The sequence below is a fragment of the Gavia stellata genome, chromosome Z, assembly GCF_030936135.1.
Source record: "Gavia stellata isolate bGavSte3 chromosome Z, bGavSte3.hap2, whole genome shotgun sequence".
NCBI lineage: Eukaryota > Metazoa > Chordata > Aves > Gaviiformes > Gaviidae > Gavia > Gavia stellata.
This window is the reverse complement of record NC_082637.1, coordinates 64986798-65007658: the sequence shown is the minus strand read 5'-3', so window position 1 is coordinate 65007658 and position 20861 is coordinate 64986798. Positions and strand designations below refer to the sequence as shown.

The 20861-nt window shown below is 39.1% G+C and overlaps 1 protein-coding gene across 3 annotated transcripts; it reads right to left on the bottom strand.

Moving 5' to 3' along the window:
• Positions 1-5173: 5173 nt before the first annotated feature.
• On the bottom strand, positions 5174-20422 carry SLC25A46 (solute carrier family 25 member 46). 3 transcript variants are annotated; one of them, XM_059833741.1, is made up of 10 exons: positions 20170-20422; positions 19594-19601; positions 19455-19466; positions 18181-18221; positions 15599-15656; positions 15028-15105; positions 14247-14347; positions 11009-11065; positions 10478-10535; positions 5174-7343 (listed from the first exon to the last, which is right to left on the bottom strand). In XM_059833741.1, the coding sequence occupies exons 1-10, from the start codon at positions 20420-20422 to the stop codon at positions 6765-6767; spliced, it is 1245 nt and encodes a 414-aa protein (XP_059689724.1). In that variant the 3' UTR covers positions 5174-6764. The 3 variants fall into 3 exon arrangements, with proteins under 3 accessions (XP_059689724.1, XP_059689725.1, XP_059689723.1); XM_059833742.1 differs by having other exon boundaries at positions 5174-7100; XM_059833740.1 differs by lacking the exons at positions 19455-19466; positions 19594-19601 and having other exon boundaries at positions 18181-18223.
• Positions 20423-20861: the final 439 nt, after the last annotated feature.

Genomic DNA, 20861 nt, shown 5'->3' with positions numbered 1-20861 from the left:
CGGCCAGATTGAGCTCTAGCTGGGCTTTTGCCTTTCTAACTCCCTCTCTGCATGACCTAACGAGATTCTTGTACTCTTCTTCAGTTGCCTGCCCCTTCTTCCAAAGGTCATAAACTCTCCTTTTTTTCCTTAGTCCCAGCAAAAGCTCCTTGTTCAGCCAGGCCGGTCGTCTTCCCTGCCAGCTCTTCTTACGGCACATGGGGACTGCCTGCTCCTGCGCCTTTAAGATTTCCTTCTTGAAGAAGGTCCAGGCTCGGACCATCAATGCCCTTCAGGACCGTCTCCCAAGGGACCCTCTCGACCAGTGTCCTGAACAGGCCAAAGTCTGCCCTCTGGAAGTCCATGGTAGCAGTTTTGCTGACCCCCCTCCTTACTTGGCCAAGAATTGAGAACTCTTTATCATTTCATGGTCGCTAAGCCCAAGACGGCCTCCGACCATCACTTCTCCCACCAGACCCTCTCTGTTTGTAAACAGCAGGTCAAGCGGGGCACCTCACCCATCAGACTCGCTTACCAACTGCATCAGGAAGTTATCTTCCACACACTCCAGGAACCTCCTGGACTGTTTCCTCTCTGCTGTGTTATACTTCCAGCAGACGTCCGGTAAGTTGGAGTCCCCCACAAGAACAAGGGCTTGCGACTGTGAGACTTCTGCCAGTTGCTTGTAGAACGCTTCATCGGTTTCTTCGTCCTGGTTGGGTGGTCTATAACAGACACCCAGCAGGATATCCACCTTGTTTGCCTTCCCGCTCACCCTTACCCATAAGCACTCAACCTTGTCGTCACAATCATTGAGCTCTATACAATCAAAACACTCCCTAACATACAGAGCCACCCCACCGCCTCTCCTTCCTTGCCTATCCTTTCTGAAGAGCTTATAGCCATCCATCGCAGCACTCCAGTCATGTGAATCGTCCCACTGCATTTCTGTGATGGCGACTACGTCATAGCTGTCCTGTTGCACAACGGCTTCCAGCTCCTCCTGTTTGCTGCCCACGCTGCGTGCATTGGAGATGCACTTGAGCTGGGCTATGGATTTCAAATCTAGTCAGATACAGAGCTCCCCCATTAGCCCCTAAGTATGATTCCAACTTTTTATGTTGTACTCTGTAAGGTTTTCCTCATACTGTACTTATTAATAGAACAAGTTCACACAGATCATTTTAGGAAGTTCAAAAATTTTAACTTGTTACATGTCAGCAGTATGTTTCCTTTGTGACCTAAAATGTCTGTTCAGCATTTCCATTGAGAACAATGTTGAAACCTTATTTAAATACACAATTATTTTCCCTTTTATGGAGTAATTGGAACCATTTTTCAATAACAATCTATTTATGAAGATTGAAGGGTGTTATGCTGAGGAAACTCCGTTATTAGAGAGCACTTATCAGACACAAAAGTATTAGAGGGAAAAACACAAAAGTGAATTTCTACAGGATACATTATGTTGGCAAGTCAATGAAGTTAAATGGCCAAAGAGGACATGACACATTAATTTTCTTGGTAAAGGCAGGATTTAAAAAAGCGATGAGTAGCTGCTTTTTATTAAAAAAAATTTATTAGCCAAACTGAATATAATTTAGTACATTTCAAAGCATGTCAGAATGGTTATGGAACAGTTACCTGCATCACAGCAGCCTTTTTGCCAGTTTTTTTTGCTTGCAACGGAAAGAAAAAAAAACCACTATCCTTGAAAGAAAACTCTGTAGGCATTTTTAAGCTCTTGAAACACGTATTTCAAGCTACATGAGAAGTTGTCTCCTTCCCTCCACTGTGCTCAAATAGCTGTTAAAGTGACATGTACCTCCTTGTCAAGGTGCTCACATTGGTAAGCACATACTTAGTTTCAAGAACCCTCTTTCCCATTGCCTTTGCTTGTTTTTTTTCTTCTGCCTCATTTTGCATACATGAAGTGAGGCCATAGGTAAGAGTGTCTGAAAATCCTGCCTGTGCTTGTGTTTTTCAACAGGTTTAGACTGATACCTGTAGCTGTAGAGATGATAAAACGCATCAGTGGTCTGTACGGACATCAAAGCTGTCACACCCATTTTGAATGATACTGAATAGAGCTGATACCAGCTAGAACTGGGAATCAAGGCAACTGGTGCATATTGGTGCTTCTACACAACGTGCTAGAAGGCGCAGATATTACATACATAAATTCAGGATTCCGTTTCAGGGATCAAAAACTTCAGTGAGTTACATTCACTGATGCCGTAAAAGCAAATCTACTGTTTTTCTTTTCTGGAGGTACCCTAAAACCAAGAATAACGAACACCAATTTATAAACCTGTTCCCTCTAGAAATTCAGTTTGGGCAAAGACATGAATCGCCTACGCAAAATTGAGTCAAGTTCTGTCCAACAAGTCCTTTTATTCTGGACTTGCCTTAGTGCCAAGCTTAAGGCTCTGAAATACGAGCAAGACTCAGAATTTCAGGTAACAGCTAAATCATCTCTTCTGATTTTATTACTTTGATGGCTGCAAGTCACATTCTGTCCCTACACTTTGAAAACAAGAGAAGAGTGATACAGTATCTCACCACAATCAAGCTGCCACAGGCAATGTGTACTGCAGCCAACTCAGTAGCAGTTTGAATAATAATAAAAAATAAGCTGTAACTGCAGTATTAGACTGATGTATGATGGCATTTACATCCATTGAAAGGATGCCTTGGTTTGAAGGGAAGATGTGGATGGCTTTTTTTTTCCCTGTTTAAAAAGCTGAAAGAATAACTGGCTTTTTAGTTGAGTTAGTTTCCAAGTATCGGGGGGGGGGGGGGGAAAAAAGGTATGCTGGGCTTAAAACCTTTTATGATTTGAACTTATTTTTAAAAACACGTTTTGAAAGATAAAGACAGAGATAGATTTCCAAACAAAACCTTCCATAAATACTAACATTTGGACATTTCTACTTTATTTTATCAATTTGTTGCAACTGAGAACATTAGTCGTTGACTTCTGTTTATCTGCATTTTTTGGCAATTTCTACATTCCATTTTCAACTTTGCTTCTTTCTCATCCTCAAATTTTGTTCACAATTTGCCAAACTGTCTGTGGAGCAGCTGGAATGCTGAAGATAAAGAGCAAATTATCTTTATTCCATCAAAAAAAATCTGAAAATACAGTTTTATCCAACTCCATAGAATCAGATTTGCTTTTAAAACACCGATGCCATCAGTTCTTTAAATAAAGATCTTGCCTTCTTCTGCCCCTGCTGGAGACATATATTACATCATCTAAAACAGAACTAGACAAATGGTTTGTTCACGTTTTGCTACCACCTCTCTTCTCATACAGGCAAGGGAATGCTGCCGTTACATGCTGCTCTCAAATCTTTTAGCAACAACCATTTAGTCAAAAAAAAATAGTGTATGATCTCTTCTCCTCGGATATCATTGAAAGGGTAAATAGTTTGAAAGTGACCATCGGTAGCCCTGAATTACACCAACAAATACCTTAGAGCACAGCAAGAACTTGTTTATTAATGCAGAGACAGGCCTCATTTACATCATGTGCATTGACTATCTTCGTAGCTGAAGGCATGTATCCAGCTGAATGACCATCTCAGATGGAACAAGCAGCAAGTAGTACATTAGCTTACATACTTGCTTTGAACTTGCTGCTGAATTCAGAAGAGGTAAGAAATATATATAATTTCATATGGAGTCTTATGAATTCTGCATAAATCTGTAAAACACACTGCACATCTCAAGTATTAGAGACAGGACCCAGAGCTAGATCAACTCATGTGTGCCCCGAAGTATATAGGCTAAAAGGAATGAATGTAGCTAGAACCTTGCTGAACAATGCATTACTTGCACCAACACTAGATCTAAAAGCTCTGTTCTAACACAACCAGAAGTCAAATCTGACCTGTAAGGCAGTCTGTGAAACAACACAGGCAGATAATTGCAATGGTTTCCAGCAGACCTCGTATTTCAAAGTTTCCTGCCTGGTCTATTGTCAGTTATCACACATCAAGGCTTGCCTTTTAAGAGCCAAGTAATTCTTCACTGGGTGGGAACATTACACTGCCTCTGTCTTTCTTCAGTAACATTTATCTTCACAAAATCACCTCTCTTCTTTAAAAATGAAAAAAGTCAGAAAAACAATGTACAAAAAAGTAATTAAGTTTGTAACAGGAAGAACAAAGTACGTAAGAATTTTTCGTATTCCAGAAAATTAAAAACGTACTTTCTACAGCAATTCAGTATTTTGTAGTTTTCAGTGATAGACCCTGCTAAAGCCACCTATTGATCACTCCTTTGAACTAAAAATTGAGTACCTAGATTTAAGATCCAAATGAAAAACAGAAATACATTAACAGTAAACTTATGATTAAAAAGGTTCCTTTACATTTTTGCATGGGCAAAAATAGCAACTCTGGACACAGCAGAGTATTACTTCTTTTGGAAGATAAAGCAAGTATACATGGGGAATCAAAACACGTTCGTTCTAACTGATGGGAAGAGGACCAAAAAAGAATAGCCCAAAGCAAATGGCTTTTCCACCGCAGAACAGCTGCTGTAAGTTGACACCATTCTTTCTCATCCTCTTAAAGTTAGAGATCTGAGACTCTGGCATAGACTAGAACTGTAAAACTCTCAGCAATGGAAGCAGGAGTGTTTGACACAAGTTAATATTCTAGCACAATATCTAGTGCTGTTCCGAGAACTCACTATCTTCCCTCTTGCAGAATATATAAAGGCACGTCCTCCATGTTGTATGACAAAATGCCTTCCCTAAAATTTTATTCCTAGAAAAACATTATTGCCCAATTTCACTGATATATCTGCAAGTTTTGGTCTCCAACATGCACTTAGTTACTTCAAGGCAACTGTGATGGAATAGTTGGCTTCAGCTGAATTTAACACCTTTGAAAAGGCTGGTTTTATGTGTTAGAAGTTGGAATTAAAAACTTGAATGGACAAGGGCCTTTACAATCTGGTCTGAAGTCAATGTAGTCCTTGCTTAGAGCAAGAATTTGGGCTAGATGACCTGCCAAGATCCTTTCCAATCTGGATGAGTCTCTGATATGGCTCTCTTCATACTCATAAAAACTTTAAAAATACAAACCAGGAATTGAATATTTTACCCAAGTTCTTGCATGTAGTTTAATTCAACATTAACTTACATTCAACTTACACTTAGGGAAGTTGAGGAACTTGAAAAAGCCACTCTGAAGTCTAGACAGTAAAATATAACACACAAATCAGGATTCCTTTACTTGCCTCTTCAGTGAATTACTTCAAAATATTTACAGCAAATTCTCATTTTATTTCATTGCTTCCATTCTATACACTAAATTTGCAATTAACAATATTTCAAAATAAAACCAGTTCCTAAGTTTGCTATACTTTCAACACTTATGCATTTAAAATACATCGAAGTTAAATTAATAATAGCAAAGTAGACCTGCAAATGATTTAAAGTCACAACTTATGAACAGCAACACCTTTTCATTATTTTGCCATGACTACCTTCCATAAGTGCTAACTACTATACAATGATTAATCATTAAAATACACATAAATTTACAGTATTCACAAAGATAGACTTGCCACATGAAAGTGTGAAAAAGGCAGCAGCCTCTCATTTAATTTAAAAGCAACTCTCCACATGCTTGTTTTATTTGCTAAAAATCATTCCTCCCCAACTTTCATATTTACTGATGAACCCAAGAAGGACTAAGTTACTTAGAATGGTCAGAAGCCATTTTCAGACTGAAAGTCTCGATTTACTAGGGGAAGAGGGCAAAAATGGTACATTTCAGTAGTTCGCCTGCACATAAACAGACTTAATTCTGCTCCACGAAGTATCTAATCCAGCAGAGACTTTAAATGACCAGACATCAGTGCTAAATAGTAAGTAGATTATTGTGTACATACCTCTCTGATCTAACAAAAGAGAAACTCTAGAAATAGCCAATTTCTGCTTTCTATACACTTTGAACACTGATACTACATACATTTGTAAGACTATTCTACTCTTATATGAAGTAGCAGAGTAAAACTAAACCCTGAAGTTATGAGTGGAAAGCCGGCTAAAAATGGCACTTACACATGCACACATCAGTTTCTAAGTAGCTTTATTCACACACTTTAGTTACTGTAAGCCTTGCAAACAAACTGCAAGACAGCCAAATTTGCATTCTGTGCAACTTTGCCCAAACCCAAATTTTTGTTATTTCTTACAAAGCAAAAGATTCCTCTTCGTCATCTTCTGCCACACTGCAGCAAAGTAAGAAGTCTTCTATGTACCTGTATATTATGACATCTATGTCTACTTAAGTTACTTTTACAGTTTCTATTTTGCTCACAGCTCCATTAACAGTGAAGTTGAAAACATTTTTAAAAGACCAGTAAACCCATTAGTCTCCCACTTGCAAGTTCTTACAACTTATGAAAATAAATTCCTTTGAACTGGCTAGCAGTCCGAATTAAATATCAGATGTGATGTTATTAAAGCAGATATTAAGAATTCATATGCATTCCTTAAGTCAGTTAACTGGTAAGAAGAAAGGTAAATCCTCACTCCAACCACATTTGAAATTCGATTCCCTTGTGTGTGACTGCACATTATATATTCTATTTGTGTCTGTAATTTTAGATTTAAACAGTACTTTTTAAATTACACTTAGGAATCTATATCCCCATTTTTAAAACAAGTTATTTTACAGTGCTTCACTTTCTAAGCCATTTTAAACAATCATTAGGTTAGTACGTCGATCATGTCCACTGTGCTAAATCCACGCCTGAACAGATTAAGAAACATTTTGAAGCAGTGTTGAGTAAATAATTTTGGTAAGCTGTAAAACTGCCACATGCAAGGTATACTGTACTATAACAGCTCCAAATCCTTTATAAAAACCTAGCATTCCTTCTTCCCGTTTTATAGTATTTATGCAGTCTCTCATTCCCTCATACTGAGTATTGATTGGAAGCACTTCATAGCCAAGGTCTGTATTGTCAATTATTGTGCGTGTCCCTTGAATATGAAGGCGGTGTAAAACTGTCTCCAGTGGGTAAAGCATGACATCAGCACAAAGACTAGCAGCAAAGCTAGCAATAAGTTCTGGAAAATACGCATCCAGCATGCTCTGCACAGAAGCGGAGCTCTCAGTTGGAAGATTGTGGGAATTATCCCTTTTCAGAACAAACAAAACAAGCTTCTGGACGATAGAACTGATGACATAGTGAAGAACTCCATGTACAGCAGTTGGAAAAGCCAAGACCATCAGAGGAAGGAGACGCTTGCTATGGGGTACTCCCATGCCTACAACTCTGCCGATTCCTTCTTTCACACAGTCCAGGATGCCAGGATTATCTCGAATTATTTCGCTCTACAAGCACAAAGGAATAGTTACAACCTGTGCTGCCCATTTCATAACCATGCTGACATCCACTTTGACACTGTATCACTGCTGAACTTTTTAAGAGTTAAATGTTTGCATGCTATTGTATCTATACAGCTATATTAATATAAACTTTGCTCTAACACTCTTAGTAGCATTCAAGTAAACTTGCTTTTAAAAAACGAAGCCATCTTAAAGAGCCTTTATTTAATGCACATTCCAGTTATTTGTGTTACTACCAAAGAAATTCAGCTTCAAGCCTATTGCTGAAAGTATCAGTCTGCAAAACACTCATGTACTGAAAATGCCTACTTCTGGACCAAAATGCCAGGAAGTATTTATCTAATTTAAAAGTCCTTTTCTTTAAGGACTATAACTCTAGTCTCTGAACTTGAATGTGCATAATAAAGACTTCCATAAAACTAAAGTTAAGCTGAAAGATCATTTTTAGTTTGATCAGGTGCAGCTCTGAACGTTTCCGTTACATTAGTTTCCTCTAAAATAGCACTCTTTACCCATGTTGCCTCTTAGAAAAGAGCTAATTATTTTGTTCATGTAGTGAAAATAAAGAATTCACTTAGCAATTATTTAGTCTGTTATACTCCACCTATGACTGTACAATTAAGCTAAAGACATTGTTTCCCCTTCTAATGCTTATAAAAACTCAGTCTTCTACCATCTCTACTACACCCAAAATTCAGGATTTGGGAGTTCTCCTCAATGCCCAAGTCTTTGAGTCCATGCTGGCTGTGTCCTGACCTCACGCCAGGATAAACCACCTGAACATTCCTCAGTACTCTGGGGAAGGACTAACAGCCTGCAAAGCCTTCATGGTCAGTCTGCGCAGAAGAGAAACTTGTTCATACACTTGAGAATATAAAGTTGTTCCAGACTTGAAGTACAATTTAAGCATCATAACCTCTACTGAATCCTCTTCTCCCCCATAACCTTATAGTCACTGCACTTCAAAACTGTGCTTTTGTCAAACACGCCACCATGTGGTTTGAAATGTTAAAGACAGAAACAATAATGTGACAGCTACGAACTTCTACCATTTACGGTTATTTTGATTACATATATTTACTTGGAGAAGTGTGTCAAACTAATACTGTTGCACAGTATGGTTTATCAGAATTAAGACAGTCAAAGTTAATATAAACCTGTTCGTAACAAATCCCAGTCTTTAACTTTTATAGTTTGTTATTGGTCATTGTCCTCTTGCAGCACAGGAATATAACGTAAACCTGATAAGCCAAGTTGCCTCCCAGCACTAATTAATACAGCATAAATAAAATCTTCACAGATGTTATCATTACCTCTGTTGTTTTTCTAACAAGCAAAGTCATTATGATGCTTCCAGGAACTGGAGAATAAATTTCATACGGCATATATACACCTACTCAGTAAAATGCTTCCACACAGCTAAGCCTAAAACCCTCAGATCTCAGTGGAATTCTTTTCATAGTAATGCTTTACAGAGATGATGACCTATCTAAAGGGCTGGGGGAAATGCTGTTTTGGCTTTTTGATTGTTTTTCTATTAAGCTGCTTTCTAGCAAAGAAACTATTACTTATTTTGCAAACAGAAGACAGGCTCTAAATCATGTTGTTTTTTTATCATTTATTGGTAAATATGTTCCCATGTCCAACAACACAGATAACATCCTTTCAGACAAAACTACAAGCAGTAAGATACCTGAATACAACATTCCATTCTGTGGCCTGCTATGAACTCAAGAAACATGAACAGTGTTCTACCACTGTTTCTAGTTCCAGGATTAAAGCTGTTCCCCAGGACATAAAAGAATTTCCTATGTCAGCTTCCCAGTATGAGAGCTGTTAAATCTTCCCAAGGCTTCCACAAACTCAGAGATGCACTCAGGCAGGATTTATGAAACGTTATTTTCAAAATAATTCAACAGGAGAGAGGAAGAGGGTTTCTTAAATAGAGTAACTTTAGAGAATGTGAGTTTGTGGTTGTGAGCCTATCTACATGCCCCCATACACAGATGTTTAATCTCACCTGTCCTGTTAGTCCGTAATGTGGCCAGTTCAGATAGAACAGCCTTCCTAGTACCTTCTGGCTCCTTTAAGTTTGGATCCTCTGCACAGAGCAGAATCCTGTCCCTTAAGAGTACCTGCCTCTAAAGTACATGCTGAAACTATAGAAGATGGTCTGGTTTGCCTCTTCTCCACAGAAAAATCACCATTTTGTAGATGTACACCAGAAGTTGAACCGTCGGTTTAAACAGCTGGATTTAAATCAGTTTTGACAGTATTTACAATTTGTCTATGCTATGAATGAAAATTATCATTTTGATGACTGAATGGCATGAGAGTGACTATCCTGTACCACCCTCCACCTGAGAGCCCACTTTACAGTAAGAGTTCCATTAACTGCACAAAGATACTGTCATGTTAATTAAGAGCAACTAATTATATAGAGATAGCTGGAAGAATTACACTGAACCACTTCTGCATAGCTAAACCCTGTCTCTTTCTCCAGAAAGCGATGCAACAATTCACTGTAAGACAATCTGCAATACAGTGCTATGGGTTACTTTGTACAGTTACAGAACAAGTTAAAGTGTATCCTAAGTGACAGGTCCAGATATTTATTTTCATAACTAAGGAAGAACTAGATGAAAATTTAAAAGCAAGAAGTTGACTAAATGAAAGCAGTCCTGAAACAGCAGAGTTCAGTATTTTAGAAAAAGAAAGCTGAACTACTGGAAAAGCTTTATAGCTGTTATAGGGGAATGGGTCACTGCAACAACTTGCCTAGCAAGCCTTTTAAAACCTTTACATGAGAAAAACTTCTTCATGGTTTATCTGCTAAAACATATAGCTGTAACTTGTCCTTATTTCATATACAATATATTCCAACTATCTATAGTAAATGTCTTTTCTAATTCTAGATTTAGACTTAAGATAGTACAACTAATATACTCATAGTAAATACTTTTTGTCTCAGTTAAGAAGTCATACAGCCTCAGGCAAAACAAATGCAACTATTGCAACATAAACCTGAACCCAGAGCCAAAGACTTACTTCTCCACATAATCTAATGTATAAAGAGAAGAACAGGATCTTTTGAAATGTTGTAAATATATATAAGTTACCTGTACAGTTTCAATCAGGCTCGCAGAATAAAAAGGCATCGCTATCACATGTGTTAAACTGTAGAAATTAACAAGATACGAATTAAGGTCATGACAATACTGTAATTTTAGCTAAATATGCACCTGAAAGTTGGTAAAGTTATCTACCAAGTCACACCTGAGAGAAAACTACAAACCATAACTCAATTATTAAAACGCACATCAACCAGTTAAGAAACTACAGTCTGAAGTTCTGTTAAATTCTGTTTTCATGTGACCAGACTGATACAGGTCTCTCAGGTATCGTAATTTAATTATTAAAAGAATCTAATCTTTTAAATTAGTCAGGTTCCATACAGACACAGCCATCTGGTAAGACAAAATAACCTGTGAAAGTGGTGTATGCAATCAAGATTGTTCAAAAATCAAAACTTGAAAATTACTATTTGCACCCTGTCAAGTAATTATAGCTGCAGATTAAACTAATTATCTAGGCATTAATAAAACTACTAAATATATATAAGACAGAGTAATAACACATACTATACTTACCCTTTGAGTAGAAGGTGTCCACCTATCTGCTTGAGGTTCCATTTATGTGAAAGCTCCCTAAAAAGAAAAGTATATACCCTAATATGGATAAGAACATGTTATTCTCAAGCATTTCTTCCATGGGTGTCAAGATCTAGTTTTCATACTGGTGTTCTACTATCGGTTTATGTTGCAGGATTTCCCGTAGTGGAAAGACACATCAGCTACACATTTAATAAGTCACACTTAACTTTTAGATGTTATTTGGGCCTGTTAGATATTCTATCAAAAAAGCTTTCAATTATTAATGAGGTGTCTGTAGCTCTCACAGCTACTGGCTTTACTGTTTTGCATTTATTTTGCATTCTTATGTACTAACTCTTAAAGCCATTTTCAGGGAATATTGGATTATTTAAAAATCTCAGTAGCCTTCCTCTATCAACATACATTTTTTTTATTCTGTTTCGGTTTGGTTATACTTTTTCTGTTCTTTGAAGCTATGTTTACCCAGTTGTTGTTTCTTTCCTGAAAACCTAAATCACATTCTGACACAGTTAGACAAGACCAAATCAAATACAATAGAAGCCGCAGAGTAATTCTGTACAGACTTAAGTCTCTTGGCTTATGAGCAGTCTTTAGCATATGCTGGTAAAACAAAAGAAAACCCATCTGTTTAACAAAGGTGACTTTAAAAAATCCCCTTAAAGTAGTATTTTCTAGTTGCACACTTCAAAATATGAACAGTAAAGGTTAATTACACTCCACTTGACAGAAAATATAATCCCACCTATCTCAAGATAACATTCAAATACCAAATGTATTTATCATACATTTGGTTAATACGCTAGTTATGAGGTAGATACATTTCTCTCTGAAATGCTGGACACACTAGACTACACATTTTTAGTAACAAGCTATAAAGTGTTCCGCTTCAATTCTTGTCCAGGAATTGCACTCACCACCCATGGCCTGTAGTTACAAAAACTCTAATCCAAGAAAGGAAACTTTTTACTCTTTCTGAAGAATTGTGTGTTACTAGTAGCTATCACTTTCCTGAATACATAGGTCAGTCACTAAAGAGGAACGGAAGATCATTTACCATTATGTATTTCAGACACTTAGATCACATTCACTGAGCCATAATACTTAAAGGATGTAGAAAATGAAACCAGCCAAACTAATGTGTGAAAGCATAACCTGTCAATCCACTAGGTATAACTAGTTCTGCAGTGGAAGAACAATTATGGAATGAGTTTGTCTAGTACAGAACCGCATTTAACTTGCCACAAAAATGTTAACATCCATTTCTGGGTCCCTCTCCTAAAACAAGGGATTCTTTTATGGTATTATGATACAGAATTGGAATTGACATCTCACTTCCTTATGTCCTTTGGAGCTTGATAATGTAGTTAAATAACCTTTTAAATCAGATTTGCTGGCACTGCTGCTATAAGCAATAACCTTCACCTCCCTGTGACAGCCCAAACATGCATGCTACCATTAAAAAGGAAGGGAGAGCATCCAGTAGAAAACCGCATGGTGTGGCACACGTAGAAGACAGCCATTTTAGCCGTATCACTTCCCCAATCCAGTTCATTTCGTGACTGTTCACATACAGCGTTGGCACAAGGATGAGGGTAGCACTGAGGAAGGAATGAGCAGGTACTAGCAGAAAGGATTGCTTCCTTTGGCAGCAGCACCAGCTTACTTTTCAAACTACTGAACAATTGGCCCACAAGAAGATCCTTGCTCACACTGGACAGAAATCAGAACTATGAAAATATAAACACTGTATCACATCTCACGAACTTAAGCATCCCCTAACAGCAGTATCTAAAAACAAGAACAAGTCACACTCGGAGGAAAGTGTATGCTTAGGAATTTCAGTTACATACAAGACAGAGCTGACCAAAAAAGCTTAAATACACACTCCACACAATTTAAGTATGAAATGTTTTTGCTAATGCTTTTGATGAATGCCAGAACCTGCAAAGACTTACTTTTATTAATATGCATGTATACAACATAATAGTAGTTTGATTCAACCTGCCTACATTTTATCTTTAAAATCAGGTCAGTTTCCATGCCCCCGAAGTACCTGGTCTCTGTCCACACATTAAGAACAGGCACTCACCCATTCTGAAAGCTAACACAATTCTCAAGCCCGCTGGTTCATTCAAACTTAACCAGACTTAAACCCAACTACTTGCCTGCCTCCCTAATATATTTTCCAAGACAGGTCTTTATCATTTTACTGGCTTCAATGTGTGCCCTGCCACTGTTAAGTACCTTTTCCTAACTTTTGATTATCTCAGTCTTCTTGCATTTCACTAAAAGTTTTAGTTACTTTATATAATAAACTCTCTCACATAAACTACTTACTCTTAAAATGTCTGTAGCAAAACTGACTATATTATTACAGTTGTCAGCCCTAACTGTTAGCACTGGACCATTACAAAACAAAACACTGATAAAAAGTCTTCAGGCAAAAATTCTTTATCAGACTTGTACTTCAAAGCAGGAAGACATCACAATGTTTTACTATAATCCTGAAGTTGTAGTTCAGCATAAAAGGTAGGCAGAGTCACAAATCAAAATAAAAAATTCTCACTAATCAGTGAAGTAGAATGGTGAATATCTCTTTAAATGAAGTCACTAATTTTTAGTTGTAACCCCTTTACTATGAGAATACTGAACAACGTACATATCGTTGTTGGTGAAGGAGGACAGAAGACAAATCTGACAGCCACATAGACTTTTATTTACCATGTCTTCTCATTTACTAATGCAGGCCATTCTGCTCTCTCACCTACCGAAGACAGTGAAAATGTTCAGCAAGATGTCAGTGCTGGCTCATTAGCCCTGTAAGTTTCCTGTACTTAGATTAATGAAACTAGGACTTTTTACTTTAGACATGGTATTTACTAGTACCACACAGTACAAAACAAAATACAAAAAAAACCTTATTAATTCTTTTATTACAGTGGAATTATACTGAAGACCAATTTGCTACGTTATTTCTATACTCAGACCAGTAGGCAGGCATACCAAACGTACAAAGCTCCCAGAAAGTGTCTCTCAATATTAATTACAAGGTTGTCTTTGCCAAGACAACAACACTGTGCTGAAAACACCTATTGAATGTCTGACTGTTCTAATCAAGTAAAATTTTTCAAACAGCCTTACATTTCTAACATTTTGAATATAAGTCAACAACTGATGATCAATTTGTTAAAATCAGTAAAAAAACATGCAATACCTTGGCAAAGGTGTAAATTCACTGATGATGCCTTCTGTTCCGAGAGTTATGCCCTGAACAATGAAAGTGCTGCCCATTCCTTTCCAGAGAGCTCTTGGACCCTGTATTTTGAAATATGCAACATAAAAATCTTTTCAACTTACTGATTTTTATAAAATTTCAGCAAATTCAGACCACACAGGGCTACAATTCTACCATTAAACTATCACCAAATTCAGGGGACAACTAACTTTTCAACTCTGAAGAAACTTTTGTTCTTCAATAATTTCTAACAGTTGTCAACAATTTTGGAGGCATATCTCACACTGTTAATACTCTGTACTATAAACTTAACACCATTTTCTATGGACAAAATGAGCTTGAGATGTTAAAGCATATCCTTAAGAAATCCAGAAAGTGTTTTCTTACTGTCTTCTGACCTGAGTTTCAGGATTGCCATTTCCATGCAGAATTGGAAATTCATGCAATACTATGTTTGGAAGAAGTCATTTGGATAATCTCTTTAGCCACATAAAGATTAATTATTTTTTAGGATCCTAATGAAAAAAATTAGTTTCAGGGACCTTTTGTTTTCTAACACCTGCAAATCTTCCCCACTAAATACTATACTTTAAAAAAAATTTACAATGATCTTGAAACATTTCTGCAACCATAAAAATAACACACCCTTACATCGGCCATGTTTTTAACCACCAGCTACGTAAAGAGTTAAAGATGTCAATGTACATATGTGCTATAGTAACCTTCACTGCTCAGATACAGCCTGACACCAAATACTGACCTGTGTCTTATTGATGCTGTACATAATATTGACAATAGTAAAGGGAGTGAGATGATAATTCCGAGCATGATAGTTAACCTGTTAGAAATATAAATGACAGTTTTATAAAAACACTTGCAGATGTTACAACTCTAAAGGAAAAAGCACTTCCAAAATAAGGACTTTATCTTTGTAAAGTTCAGCTAAAGTGACCAAAATATGAATAAATTCTCACTGAAATTTAGGTAAACAGACAGAACTTTTAAGTATTTGTAAGCTGAAAATGTAAACAATAAAGCAAGCATAAACTAGAGAATATTGGAAACAAAGCATCCTGCTTGTAAGTGGGGATCTGGACGTTCCTCTGCAGACTCTGAAACACTTACTTGCTGTAATTCTTTTTCCACCGCCCAAACAAAAATGAGTAAGAATGTTCAAGATAAGTTAAATTTCAGAATGGAGACCCTGTATGCTACAAAAAAGTGTTAATGTAGCAGCATTGTAAAGCTTCCTTATACTCTACAGAGTACGAAAACACAGAAATATCACATTACATAGGAGCTCTGACTGGAAGAAGTAACAAAAGACATACCTGACACTGACGACGTAGAACAATGCAAGGATGTGCCAACACATTTTCTGTAAATAGGCTTTAAAAGAAAAGTGTATTTAAAGCATGGGAAGCCATTGTAAATTTATTAGAAAAGGCTTGTTATTTTTCTCTAACAACATTAGATCAGTATTTGGAAAAACTATATATCATCTAACAAATTAATGAGGCATTTTGGATGGCTGTCTGATAGCCTACCACTACTATACAGGAACAAGTATCAAAAAACCTGACACATACATTCATTATGAAAAAGCCCAGAGTATGTATGTATTTTTAAGGCAAAACAAAGCACAAAACTTCTTAAACTTTCCCTCCGCAAAATATGAGGGAACAAAACAGGCCAGAGCCAGAATTATGGAAGTATTAGTTTCCAGTTTTAGTTCCGCATACCACATTATTAATCAAGACTCTCCTTAGCAGGGCCAGAGGACTGGTACTAACAGCTGACTTTTTTTTTAACAGAAAATGCTACTGCCTAAACCCAACTCTCCTTCTGCCCCCAGAAATGGTATTTCAATCAAACCTTAATAGGAAAGTTCTCTCAGTTCTAAAGTCGGATTTCTGGTCACAGCCATGCAGAGAAACTTCTCATTTAATCTCAAAGTGCCTGAGTGATCAGAGTACTTACCTGTATGTGGTTCAAACATGGGATATGGATTAGAAAGCAAAACCTCCAGGCTTTGTCTAAGCAACCCAAGTAACAGCTTTGACCACCAATCTACAGCATCATCTGGGGTAGGTCTCCTATGGTGATTTTACTCTGGATAAACAAGTACTAATTGACACAGAAAACTGAGTCTGCAGTTTCGTAACTTTTAAACTGATTAGTAGTTTGCTACTACCAAAAGAGGTGAAACTTTCCCCGTAACTCTAGCTGCTATCTATTAAGCCCTCCTGGTAGCCAACTCAACAAACCTCACAAAACCTAACCTTTTCTTGGGTGTTTTCTACAAGATTTCTGACTTGAACTATGCATGTCTGACAAGTGGTCTGGTACAAATGCAAAGGCAGAAACAGGGAGAATTGCTCTCAGCAATGATACAATGTGGATCACCTCTCTTTCTCAAAACCACATGCTCATTTTAGTCCTAGCGGCCAGGGTGCTCAGGATGTGGAAAACTTTGTCATGCTCGATTAAATCAAAGCCTACGGTTCAAAAGGACAACTGAGCCATGCTAACATCTTTCTGCTACTGAAGCAGATCAACATGTTCCTACCCTATGGCTCCACTCCTTTGCTGGTACTCTCCTGAGCTCATTCACCTTGATAAGGTTGGAAAGAAATCAAACAACTCTTTACACCTGGGGGGGGAGGGCTAGGTCTTCTCCCTCCAACCCCCCCCCCCCCCAAACTCTATTTTAACAAACTGGGTCATCAAGGGATCTGAATGAGCAAGCTGAGCCACTGCAAGGGAAGCAGTGGGAGAAGAGAGAGAGGCAGTTTTATGAGATGGGATGATCCAATTTAAGCAACTCATTACTTGCCAAAAATGGTCATTCCTAGTCCTTCTTCTTTATCCCTTCCCTCTCTGGTCCAGTTAGCTGGTGTCTGCTGGCTTTCACAGCTAGTCAGCTCCCAGGTAAATCAACCTAACTGAAACAGCAAAAAATAATCCAGCTCCTTCATTGACTTTGTCTTCTGTTTTAGTGAGTCAAACTGGTTAAAACAGGTTCTGATGGGCATCATGGGTGATAACAACAGGGTAAGGAGCAGGACAGGCTGGTGGTCAAGTAAAAGGTCCTCCTCTTTAAGTAGAAGTACACTATAAGAACCTCAACTCACAGTTTCCCACATTGGTCTAACTGGGTAAGTAACACAAGTACTCTCATGTTCTGAAAAGAGAAGCACATTTCTCTGAGAAGTCTCACATTCAGGTCAACAAGGAGTAAAACTTTTTTTAGTCTTAACTTTTTCAAGACAAAAAAACCCCATCCTTCCACAAGTTGCATCAGTATGTTGACCAAGAAAAACCTGATCAGGTGAGTGTGATTGAGCAGGCATCCTAGAAAAAGTCCTAAGCTTATCATGATCCTTACACTTGACAATTTAAGCTCTGAAAATGTTATTCCGCATGTTAAAGTCCACCACTTTCTCAAAAATACCATCAATAATCAGTGTCACCATAATAAAGAATAAAATGGTTATCGGACCACTTGGCTAGATCAACATTACCATTCCAGGATACTTCGATCATGTACTTTAAGACATTTTCACCTTCTTAGGAAAAGATATGCATTATCTAAAAATATTAATAGAACTGGCAAATGTAAAAACAGTTTTCTGGTGTTATTTTCAGACTGCCCTGATAGAGTACCTACATCCTAGGCATACCGTACAAAAACACTGTTTCTTATATTCACTGCTGATTATATAATTTTGAGAAACACTTCAGTTCAAGAAAACAGAAACTTAAACGGATTTCAGGTAGTAGGTTTCTAAAGGCATTTCTATTGTGTAAGTCTACTGGCATAAAAACACAACACAAAAGTGCACACAGGGATCATAAAACAACTACAGCTTTACTACTTCATTATCACTGAAAATTATTACACAACTCTTACCTTGCAAGGCCAATACCAAAGCCTGCAAATCTGTTCAACTGCTCTGAAAAAAATGAAAACAGTTTATACAGCAGTGATAATCACAAAGCAGGAGAAAATGCCACACAGACAATCTGAAAAAACTAATTTTATACTGTACTTTCTTCAGAAAATGACAAGCACTAAACAACAACATTTATGGCAACTCATCAAGAAAGGATATAAAAAAAATTATTCCCCCAGGAATATTTGCACTTTGGACTGCATTGGAATTTCTACATACTTTTATAACTAAAATTATTCTTGTCTTAAAACAGATACAGGGGAAAAAAAAAGTTACAACGTCAACAGTAAAACAAGAGAATATTTTAGTATCTAAAAAAAACTCACTCAAACCAACCACTGAAAAAATTAGCATGTATGACATTTTACAATAATTCTGAAACAAATTTAGATATATGAGGTGAAATTGATTTTAAAAACAAAAACACTAAAAGAAAGAAACTTTGGGAAAAGTAACACAAAACACCACTGATGACGTAACGAACATCAACATGATATGAATTTTCAAGTCAGTTGTTTATCTCCACTCCTTTGCAAAACTGTAGTTACTAAAGAACAGTTAAAATTGCAGCAAGAGTAATGGGTTCAATTCTCTGTTGTCTGCTACCAAACAGACGTTTACACATTGGGAATTATCGGGAGAGATTTTAAGAAGAGCATCAGAACTGTAAAGGCAACTGAAAATTAATGTTCAGCACTACAGTCTAGAGGGTGTAAGCTGGCTGTAAGCATGGGTAATGCTAGTAACTTCAGTGCAGCTCCCCACAGAAGTGGCAGCCCTCCTAAGAGGGTTCTCCACTCCAGAGGTAAGACTCTCTTCACTTGCAGAAGCTGGACTCAGCAATACAGCAACTCCTTATCAGTCCTCCAAAATGCAGTATCAACATACCCACCATGAGTAGATAGGTCAAAAAAAAAAAAAAAAGGTAGAATCCAAGAATATTTAAGTAGTGCTTTAAGCAGTGCTTGCATCGATGAAAAGTCCAGCTAAGGGTTGTACTCACTATATGACCTCAACAAAAACACTGCACTGCAGAATAAAAAAGAGCATACTCACCCATTAATACATTTCAACTTTAAATAAATGTCTTTCATGAAACTTTGATACCTAGGTGTATATAAACTGCACCAGAACACCCTTTTAATTAAAGGAGACAATGTTCAATAGCCCCGATTTAGCAAGTTTTGCTTAATTCACCTCAATTTCACAAAGACATAAGATGATATTGTACTTCTGAGGGTTTCTGTTCAGTTTCCCAAGGATTAGTGGAAAAGAATTGAACACAGTTGCTTCCTCAAATTCTACCAGTTCCACGGTTCTTTCACTATCATGCAAGGAGGGGGGGTTCATTTCAACAGCTCATGCTGTACCCCTTGTACTTTTTCAATGTAACAGTAAAGCAGCTAGAAGACACAAAGTCTGAAACATCAACACTGGCTAAATAACAAAACATACTGTAAGACCTAAAGGTACTTCCTGCCCTTACAGAAGATGGAGTATTTCTGTAGGATATTGTCTACATGGGCAATGGGGAGCTGACCACACACCACTTAACTAGAAGCTGCAGGGTGCATTCTGGCATTCTCAAATCATATTTACGGTTAACTATGTGGTGCTATATAGCCAGGCAGGTGCTAGAGTGCAACAGGTCCTCTTTCTTCTAAAGGACTTTTTCCCTGGCGCTTCAGCATCGCCAGCCCGCAGCTGCAACGCATCTCCGGGCACGGTGGAGGTCAGCACCAGGAAACCTGGGAGGCTCTCGCACGGGCATGGCCAGGCCGCGGCACAGCCCATGGCCGCCGCCTGCTCGCCCTTGCCCGCCTCAGCGGGTCACCCGCTAAACGGACGCCGCGGCGGCGCCCGGGGAGGGCGGTGGCCGGAGACAAACGAGGGACAAGTGGAACGGCAAGAAGACGGCTGCGCCGCCAGGCCGGGCCCTCCCTTACCGGCGCCGGGGCCGCCCGCCCCGAGGTTGGGCTCCTCGTTGAGGCCGGCGCCCCCCAGGGGGGTCCCCGCCCCATACGGCGGCGTCTTCTCCCCCCAGTGCAGGTTGCGGCTGCCGGGGATGTCGGGCGGGCTGGTCACCCAGTGGCCCAGCTCCGAGGCGCTGCCGAAGGGCCGGGCGCCGGGGCCCGACTCCTCCCGGCCGCCCGCGCGGTAGCCCAGGCCGTCGAAGCCCTCGGGGCGCCGCGGGTGCATGGCGGGAGGCGGACAGGGGCGGGGGACGAAGAGGGAGAGGGCCGCACACAGGCCAGCAGCGGAGCCCACACCCAACCGCCCCGATCACCACTTCCGGCCGCGAAGTAGGGGGCCGCGCCCTGCTGAAGCCGAACGCGAGGCCGCGTGATCGCGAGGAAGGCGGAGCCGGCGGCCGGCTGGGCCAATAGCATCCCTCCTCCTGCCCGGCTCGGGGAGGAGGGAGCTGCGTGGTAAGTTCAGCGGGGAAGGACGCGGCCCTGGGCTGGCGGTGGAGCGCGGGCGACGGTGCCCCCTGCCGTTCTGGCGGGCCGGCCCGGGCGAGTGGGGCCGGGCCGGGTCGGAGGAGCTTTGCGTGGCACTCGTCTGGGCTTGGTCTTTGGGGGGCGGCTAAGGAGAGCCCCGGTAGCCTCCTGGCATGCAGAGAAGCCCTCTGCAGCAC

Bases quoted from the DNA above. Each gene is read 5' to 3' on its own strand.
- SLC25A46 (XM_059833741.1), bottom strand. From the start codon at position 20,422: ATGCACCCGCGGCGCCCCGAGGGCTTCGACGGCCTGGGCTACCGCGCG. The intron at 10,536-11,008 runs GTAAGTATAGTA...TAATTTCTACAG, and splicing joins GGACACCTTCTACTCAAAGG to TTTAACACATGTGATAGCGA. The intron at 7,344-10,477 runs GTAACTTATATA...TTGTGCTTGTAG, and splicing joins GCCTGATTGAAACTGTACAG to AGCGAAATAATTCGAGATAA.